At 42.2% G+C, this 9,621-nt stretch overlaps 1 protein-coding gene and 1 pseudogene across 1 annotated transcript in view; both read left to right on the forward strand.

Moving 5' to 3' along the window:
• Positions 1 to 2,771: 2,771 nt before the first annotated feature.
• LOC110213528 (ubiquitin-like protein FUBI pseudogene) lies at positions 2,772 to 3,219 on the forward strand (annotated as a pseudogene).
• A 3,761-nt stretch (positions 3,220 to 6,980) lies between these two features.
• LOC110213527 (PKHD1 ciliary IPT domain containing fibrocystin/polyductin) overlaps positions 6,981 to 9,621 on the forward strand; it is an 84,255-nt gene continuing 81,614 nt past the window's right edge. The window contains exons 1-2 of the mRNA XM_078155658.1: positions 6,981 to 7,002; positions 7,612 to 7,753. Coding sequence (XP_078011784.1) covers positions 6,981 to 7,002; positions 7,612 to 7,753 — 164 coding nt within the window. The remainder of the gene's footprint in view (positions 7,003 to 7,611; positions 7,754 to 9,621) is intronic.

Below are 9,621 nucleotides of genomic sequence, written 5' to 3' on the forward strand. Positions count from 1 at the left end.
GCGCTATTAATATCCCCATTTTACACATAAAGAAACTGAGACAAACAGAGATTTAATTGCTCAGGGTCACACAAGTAGTCTGAGGCTGGATTTAGTTGTCACAAACACTCTACCAGAGAGGTGCTACTATCATTCCTACTTTTCAGATGACGAAAATGATCCTCAGAGACTTTAAATGACTATCAGAATTATATAGCTGAGGATCATAAGATCATAGCTTTAGATTTAGATGGAATATCAGAGGCTTTCTAGTCTGTCCCGTTTCTTTTGCAGATAAAGAAACCAAGGCCTAGGAAAGATACAGGATTTACCTAAGGTTGTATGTGTAGTAAGCATCTAAGGTGGAATTTGAACTGGCCCCCTGACTCTAGGGCCAATGTACTACACCACGCTGCCTCTTTATGAGTGTCTGAGGAAGTATTCCCCACTCCAAGCCCAATGCGTAACAAATACCCCATTAGTTATAGACAAAGCCTATTAGAACTTAGAGATGGGAGTCCAAGGAAGGTCATTCAAATGTCTTTCCTTCTCCCTTATGGGCAGCTGTTCTCTGTCTTGAAATGACTTTACCATCAGTTTATTGTAAATGAAACAGGCAAAAGCTGGAGAGGAAAATACAGTCTGTTCCACCACTGGCCTCAAGAGTCTTTAAAATCCACCCTCTCAGGGCTCTGAGATGAAAAGGACAAAACTTTTCAAGGTGTGTCAAACACTGCTGGAACTCACACTGTTTCCCTTTAAGAACAACAGGCTCAGCTGTAGTTAGAAACTGAGGGCAGGTGGCATGTCACCTGCCCCTGGATCCAGGGGAGATACCCTTGGAGTCCACATCAGGGAACTAACTGCAGAGAGGCTTCCTTTTATAGTTAACAACTGGTAGGAACTGTCGTCTCCAGAGTGCCATGCACTTAGAGGAAATTGGCCCAGTGGGAGAAGACACCTTTCTAAGGAAAGGCCATTCAGGTGTGGAAATGGCTGCAAAGCTCCTGCTTAGGGATTCCCTGGGGCCCAATTCTTCTGTCTCGACTCTGATGAAGTTCCCATCTAAGGAAAGGAAACCACTGAAATGAGTGATTGAAAGCAACAAGTCTTGCCTGCATAAGGAAAGAGTACTGGGTCCCTCTGTAAGCGAGTAATCCCTGTGCCGGCGGCTCGGGTAACAGTAGTGTGATATGCTGAATGCAGCTGTTGAGAGGACAAGTTGACAATGTCCCTTGCCTCAGCAGGGGTCTTGTGGGAGGACAAAACACTTTTCCTGAAGCAGATGTTCTTAACTTCTTTTTCTTTTTCTTTTTCTTGGTCTGTTTTGGCAGTCTGGTGAAGTCTATGGACCCTTTCTCATATACTGTTTTTAATCCAATCCAATCCAATAAACATTTATTAAGGGCCTACTATGTGCCAGTCACTGTGCTAAGTGCTTTTTAAAAGCATAAAATAAAATGGAAATATATAAGATCAAAAAGGAAATCAATTCTATATGATATGATTATAGATATACCACACATATGGCATATTAATATATAAATATCATAGCAATATGAGATATATATATTCCAAAGATACATATTCTTTTCAAAGAAAAGAAATACTAAACCCTTATAAATATGATAGATAGCTAAATGTACCTATCTCATATATAAGGGTTTTGTGTTCCTTTTTTTTTTTTAAATTCAGACCCCAAGTTAAGAATCTCTGATTAGAAGTTGCCTTCATAGTAGTGCCCTCCTACTTGCCACCTCTCCCGGCCTTCGGTGGTGCATGTGATCATGTTTTATTCATTTTTAAAGCTATTTTCTTGGTTGATAATGCTTATCTGAGCATGTTTCCCTCAAAACATTCTCTCTCTCTCTCTCTCTCTCTCTCTCTCTCTCTCTCTCTCTCTCTCTATTCACTCACTCACTCTCTAAACTCCAGTGACTCTCTATTACCTCCAGGATCAAATATACAATCCTCTGGTGGTGTATAAAGCCCTTCATAACCTGTGTCTGCACTCCCTCCCCCATTCCTTTCCAGTCTCCTTACACCTTCACTCATCCCCATATACTTTGAGATTCAGTGACACTGACTTCCTTGCAGTTCCACAAACATGACACTCCATCTCCTGAATGGTTGTTTTTACTGGTTTTCTCTCGTGCCTGAAATGCTCTCCCCTCTCCTCTCTGACTCCTGACTCCCCTGGTTTCCTTCAAGTCCCAGCTAAAATCCCATCTTCAATAGGAAGCCTTTCCTGATCCCCCTTAATTCTGGCGTCTTCACTCTGTTGATGCTTTCTAACTTTTCCTGAATATAGCTTGTTTGTACAAAGCTGTTTGCATGTTCTCTTTCCCCGTTAGACTGTTAACTCTTGATGGCAGAGACTGTCTTTTGCTTTTGTTTGTAATCCCTGTGCCTGAGCTCAGTGCCTAAAACATAATATATGCTTAATACACGTGTATTGACCAGCTAACTTTTTGCCAATGTGCAATTTGGCCCTGGAAGACCTAAATACTAAACAAAAGTAGCAAAAGTATGCATAACGTCTCTTTGCTTGGATGTGCATCTTTTTTTTCCCCTTACTGTTTTCCCCTCAATTATATGTAAATACAATTTTTAACATTTTATAAAAAAGTTTTAGCGTCCGAGGTAAGTGCGTGGCCCGAGGCCAGGGGAGCATGGCGGCCTAGGCACGAGGCCATAGCCTGGGCCAGACCTTCCCCGCCCCAGCCCGGCCCTCTCCCCTCCCCCGCCCCCCGGGCCTCAGCTGCTGCTTCCGTGTCCCTGCAGTCGCCACCATGCAGCTGTTTGTCCGCACACAGGCTCTGCACACCCTCGAGGTGACCGGACAGGAGATCGTCACCCAGATCAAGGCCCACATGGCATCCCTGGAGGGCATCGCCCCCGAGGACCAGGTCTTGCTTCTAGCTGGCATCCCACTGGAGGATGAAGCCATCTTGGGGCAGTGTGGGGTGGAGCCTCTGGCCCCTCTGGAAGTGGCTGCTCATATGCTAGGAGGTGAAGTCCATGGCTCTTTGGCCCAAGCTGGAAAAGTGAAGGGTCAGACTCCCAAGGTGGCCAAGCAGGAGAAGAAGAAAAAGACTGGGCATGCTAAGAGGAGGATGCAGTACAACTGAAGCTTTGTCAACGTAGTGCCCACCTTTGGCAAGAAGAAGGGCCCCAATGGCAACTCCTAATCCCCTGGTACTTTCTGTCTGTCCCCAGTAAAGCCACTATGACTCTTAAAAAAAAATTTTGAGTTCCAACTTCTATCCCTTCCTCTCCTCCCTGAGACAACAATCTGAAAGAAGTTACACATGTGTAATCATGTAAAATATTATTTTGTGCAAGATGACTCAAATAAGAAAGGAAGGAAGGAAGGAAGAAGGAAAGAAGGAAAGGAAGAAAGAAAGAAGAAAAAAGAAAAAAGAAAAAGTGAAAAATGGCATGCTTTAGTTTGTATTCAGACAACATCAGTTCTTTGGAGGTGGATGGCATTTTTTCCTTTGGGATTGTCTTGGATCCTTGTATTGCTGAGAATAGCTAAGATATTCATAGTTCTTAAACACTTTTTTTAGGCAATTGGGGTTAAGTGACTTGCCCAGGGTCACACAGCTAGTAACTGTCAAGTGTTTGGTCTGAGGCCGGATTTGAACTCAGGTCCTCCTGACTTCAGGGCTGGTGCTCTATCCACTGTGCCACCTAGCTGCTCTCGATATTCATAGTTCTTTACTGTGCAATATTGCTGTTACTGTGTACAGTGTTCTGGTTCTGCTCACTTCACTTTGCATTAGTTCATGTAAGTCTTTTGGATCTGCAATCTTACAGAGGAAGTCCTTGCATCAAGTGTGTTCAGGGGGGTTGCCAGGTCATCCAGAGAAGGGGAGCTTACCTCAAGGAATCCTCAGGTGGAAGGGACTTTCAAAACTATAAGCAACCTTCATGTACATCAAATCCAATCCACACCCAATCGTTAATCCTTTCTACAATATACATAAGTGGGGGCAGCTAGGTGGCTCAGTGGATAGAGCACCGGCCCTGGATCCAGGAGGACCTGAGTTCAAATCTGGTCTCAGACACATGACACTTACTAGCTGTGTGACCCTGGGCAAGTCACTTAATCCCATTGCCTAGCCAAAAAAAAAAAAATATATATATATATATATATATATATAAAATTTAAAAAATACAATATACATAAGAAGTGATCATCCCTCTTTCACTTATAGACATCCACTTAGGGGGAACGTGTTGTCTACTGAGAAAGTTCATGTCAGTTTGGGGCAGCTCTATGTGGGAGGAAGTTGTTCTCTACAAACTCAACCAACCTGGATATGCCTTTACAACGTCTACCCATTGCTCCTAGCTTTATCCCTTGGGGCCAAGCAGAACAAGCCTACTTTCTCTTCCCTCTGACAGCCTTTTAAATCCTGGAATTCAAGTCAAGTCTACAAGTATTTATTAAGTACCTACGCATTCCAGGTACTGTGCTAAGTGCTAGGGTTACAGTCTTGTTCAACTCTTCCTGACCCATTTGGGATTTTCATGGCGAAGACCCTGCAGTGGTTTGCCATTTCCTTCTGCAGCTCATTTTTATAGATGAGGAACTGAAGCAAACAGGGTTAAGTGACTTGGCCAGGGTCACACAGTTAGTAAGTGTCTGATGCCAGATTTGAACTGAGGAAGATGAATCTTTCTGATTTTAGGCTCACAGCAGTATCCACTGCACCACCTAGTTGTTAGAGATACAAAGAGAGGTAAAAATAGTCCCTGCCCTCCTGGAGTTCACAATCTAATGGGGGAGTTAACTCACCTATCATGTCACCTTCTTCAGCCTTACATCTCCAGTTATAGCTTTAACATTCTAAATTAGTATCCTTGAAAATTCTACCCATTGCTTCCCATTTTGTCTTCCTGTGTCAAGCAGAGAAAGCGGAATCATTCTGTAGCATTTGTTGTTGAGGCATTTCATGACTCTTCATGACCCCATTTGGCTTCCATAGCATGATGCTGTGGAAAAAGCCCTGGATTGGCATCAGAGGATCTGGATTCAAATCCCAGTTTTTCCCCTCTCACTACCTATGTCACTTTGGACAAGTAACTTGACCTCTGGGCCTCATTTAACCCCAAGTGAAAGGAAATGAAAGGGTTGGTCTGGATTGCCTTTAAAGCCCCTTCTAATTCTAAATATTTATGTAAATCAATGATCCTGTAGCCACCCTTTAAATACATGAAAACAGTTATTATGTTCCTCCCAAATGTTCTCATTTGGGATAAACATGTTCACTTCCCTCATTCGGTCAGTCCTCATATGATATTATCTTAAGGATCTTACCAAACTGGTTGCCTTTCTCTGGATATCCACCAGCTTATGAAGCCCTGCCTAAAATATGGTGCCAACAAATGGATATAACATTACAGATATGTTCTAACCAGGTCAGGGGACAGAGGGATAACACCTCCTATTCCTGAACGCTATGCCTGTCGATGCAGCCCTAGATCGCTTTGGCATTTATGGCTGTTATATTACACTGTTGAGTCATATCAAGCTTGTAGTTCAGTGAAACCCTTAGATATATTTAAAGATGACCTGCTGTCTTGTACTTGTGAGGTTGGCTTCTTGCCTCTAGATAAGGACGTTGACTAACTACAACTAGTTCCCCCATCAAAAATAGCCATACATTTGTTTCCCAACTAGAATTTCCTCTCAGTATGTGACTATTTGATAGCCTCTTTTCCAAATGTCCATTCCTTATTTTAGCCTCACGTTATTAAACCCTAACAAGTGTTTCTTTCCATGCACATTATCTCCATTCCTCTGTTCTCTGTCTTTTTCTTCCACACAGAAGTGACCCTTTAGAGGAATTTTCTATCCTGCTCAAAATAAACCTTCTAATTAATATTCTTCAACTATTCCCTCTAGCCTAGATGCTACTTTCTACATTAAGCAGTCATTTGGCCTCAAGCATCTTTGCATGATCCATAGACCCTCTCCTATCAACTACATATCCTGAGTTTCAACTGTCTCATTTCAATCTCTTCATTTCTCTCATGTTGTGTTGTTGATGGCAAGTTGTTATTAGCAATAAATTACAAATGAGCGAATGAGCAAGCATTTATTACTAAACATCTACAGTGTGGGGCAGCTAGCTGGCAAAGTGTATAGAGCACTGGTCTTGGAATCAGGACGTTTCATCTTCATGAATTCATATCCAGTCTCAGACACTTACTAGCTGTGTGACCCTGGGCAAAAAACTTAACCCTGTTTGCCTCAATTTCCTCATCTGTAAAAATGAGCTAGAGAAAGAAATGGCAAACCACACCAGTATCTTTGCCAAGGAAACCCCCCCAAAAAAGGGGTCATGAAGAATTTGACATGACTGAAACAATTGAATGATAACAAACCTAGAATGTTCCAGGCATTGTGCTGGATATTTGGGAGTACAAATTTCGTTCACAAGGAACTTACTGGAGGAGATGGAATGTAGGATCATAGGATCATAAATTTGGAATTAAAAGGGACCTAGAGGTCACCTAGTCTAACTCCTTTCTATTGTTGAGGAAATTGAGACCCAGAGAGATTAAATGACTCGCCTAAGGTCACACAGATTCGTTAACTAACTAGCAGAGCCAGGCATCTAACTGGATTCTCTAACTCCCAAACCAATGATCTTTCAGAAAATAAGTCATAGAGATTGTGAGTGCAGCCACAGGACACTCAGTTATCATCCCTTTCCAATGGCAATGGTTGCAGTGATTTAATTATTGTTCTCAGAGCAAGGGCAAGGGATGGAAGGGGATTGAATCGGTTAATGTAATGCCTATCTACAGTGACAGGACAAATGGCAAAATACCCAGATTGAGTAGGACACGGCTTCCATTGTTTTTTGGTGGATGGATAGATGGGATGGAAAGCATGCTCAGCAGCCAGCTGGATATAGTAGATTAGATGAGTTTTCATTCATTCAACAGACATGATAGTTTAGTCTTAAGGCAGAGTGCCAAAGATGAGTGGACTTATTCTCCCAGGTAGGGTGGGTAATAGGGGGGTGGTTTCTGGAGCTAGAAGTTTCTGTTCTTGGTGGTGAGAAAGGGTTGTTGTAGCAGAACATGTGGCAAGATGCTTGCCCTGGGTAGTCTGTAATTTCCTTGTAGATGGCTGTATAGGAACAAGAGGGGAAAAAAGTCTCAAAAATAGGCTCCAGATAGTAGAATGGAATGGAAAAGTACTGGGACTAAAATCAGGAAAATCAGTTTCTGCTTTGAAAGAGCTCAAATTCCAATTTGGGGAGACAACATATATAGGAGAGTTCAGTTGCATGGAAGATAGAAAGGCCCAGGGTTCCTTAGGGTTTAGCAGTGGGCAGGCAGATGACAAGGGTGAGGGGTCATCAGGGTTCCAGTGGGATCTCAGTGAGCAGGGAGAAGAGTGGGGCCACTGGGGAAGCTTCTATAAGTCTGGTGGACTTTGGCCTCTGGTGCCTTCTGGCTGCATCTGATTTGGTGGGGTTCAGGCTTTAATAATAATTTAATAATAACCTTTCTTTCTATTTAACTGTTGGCTTTATGGTAGATTCCGTTGACCTTCAGTTTAGAGTCTAAAGGCTTCTGGTTCTTTTAATGACATTTATGTTACAGGCAATCGAGGACTTCTCTTTGAAGCTGGAGATGTTCAGGAGGGCCTGGATCTCACCAACACCACCCCTGGCTACAGATGGCAGATTGTTCCCAATGCCAGCTCTCCATTCGGATTCTGGTCAGAGGCAGGGCAACGTTTTAGGTATGTGATAGATTTTGGGAAATCCATGACATTACAAGCAAGAAACTTGAAATGAGAAAACGAAATATGTGTCCTTTTAAGGGGAGGGTAAGTGAGATTCTAAAAGCATCTTTTTGTTTGTAAAGCTATTTACCTACCTGATAAGGATAGCCTTGGTGCCACTTGGCCTTGGGTATACTAATTAGTCACTAGTTAGGACTGTGCTGTAGCTGGCTTCTACTGGAAGACATAATAATTATTACATTTTCAATGTGAACATGTACACTTTGGAAATCAGCAAATCCTACAAATCAGGACTTGATTTATTATTTTGTTGATTATTTTGACTTAAGGTGGAGAAATTGTTAACAAAAATGAAGATTAAACTGAAAACTGTGATACTATACATTTCCCCCCCCCTCCTCTGGAGAACCTCTTGTTAACACTTTTACCAGCACACCGTAGCATTAGCTAGTTGAATAGCGATAGAATTTAGTCTCTTAGGCTAGGGGGTGCCACCCTTTTTGTGGCTGAGGACATTTTTGATGTCAACATTTCATGGACTAACGCAAGATTGTAGTTAGATTATTAACATCTGTACTTGAGAGAGAGTATGATGCTGGAGGCTGGACTCAGAGAACCTGGGCTCAAATCTCATCTTAATGACTAATTATGTGACCCTGGGCAAATTTCTTAACCTGGCCTCCATGAACTTGTTTGGTTAATGAAAAATATATTTTGATATCTGCATTCTAATATAATTGGTTTCCTTTGTAATCTTAGGTATTTTATTTTATGCATTTAAAAACATTATCCTGAGAAAGGGGTCTATGGATTTCATTGGACTAAGGCTTTACCAGCCTGTCAGAGAATGTGACGTGAAATTAAAAATCTCTGACATAACCTCTCCATGTTCCCCCATGCCCAAATCTGGGCTTTTCCTTTTGCTGTGATACAGTAGTCATGCTCATTCCTACACCTGTTAGCCCCAAATGTTTTAATTCAGTGTGGCATGTGAAATCGGAGTGGTGGGTGGTCAGTGGTTGGGAACACAATGAGGCCATTTAAGAAACAATAATTTTCAAATTCAACATTTAAATAAGTGGATATTATGGGGAGACCATGCGCTACAGAGGAAAGAGAGTTGACTCTAGGGTTGGAGAACCTGGATTCCAATGCCACCTATGACACTCTACTTTTCATCTCTATGTGCTTAGGCAAGTCATTTAACCTTCTTGGGCCTCAGTTTCCTTATCTATAAAATGTGGAGGTTGGCCTAGATGGCTACTGAGGTTATTGGTCAAAAAAAAAAATAAGGCACTGTGATAGGTGCTGGATTTACAAATACAGAAACAAAACAGGAGCCCTGCCCTCAAGGATATTACATTCTACTTGGGGGAGGGGTACAAAATATACATGGAGAGGTGAATGCAAAGTCATTTGAGGAGAGAGAGATTCCTAAAATTTGAGTAGATCAGGAAATTGATCAGTAAGCTTTGATTAAGCACCAGGCTAGCCACTGTGCTAAATTCTGGGGATACAAAGAAAGGCAAAAACCAACATCTGGTCTTAAGGAGCTCATGGTAAGATGGCTCCTTCCGTCGAGGAACTTATGTTCAAATAGAAGAGACTATATCTATATGTACACACACAAATCAATAAATAATCAACACATGAGAGTTAAATACAGAATAGATGGAAAGTAACTCTAGAGGGAATGGCACTAGCTTCTGGGAGAACCAGGAAGGGCTTCCTGGAGGAGATGTATCTTGAGCCGATTCTTGAAGGAGGTTGAGGCTTCTAAGAGTAATTGCTTTGGATAGAGAGCATTCCAGGCATAAATAACAGCTCCTGCCAAGGTGCAGAGATGGAAGATGGAGACGGAGTCT

The sequence above is a fragment of the Phascolarctos cinereus genome, unplaced genomic scaffold (assembly GCF_003287225.1).
Source record: "Phascolarctos cinereus isolate Bilbo 61053 unplaced genomic scaffold, phaCin_HiC Scaffold_5;HRSCAF=322, whole genome shotgun sequence".
In the NCBI taxonomy this organism is placed as follows: domain Eukaryota; kingdom Metazoa; phylum Chordata; class Mammalia; order Diprotodontia; family Phascolarctidae; genus Phascolarctos; species Phascolarctos cinereus.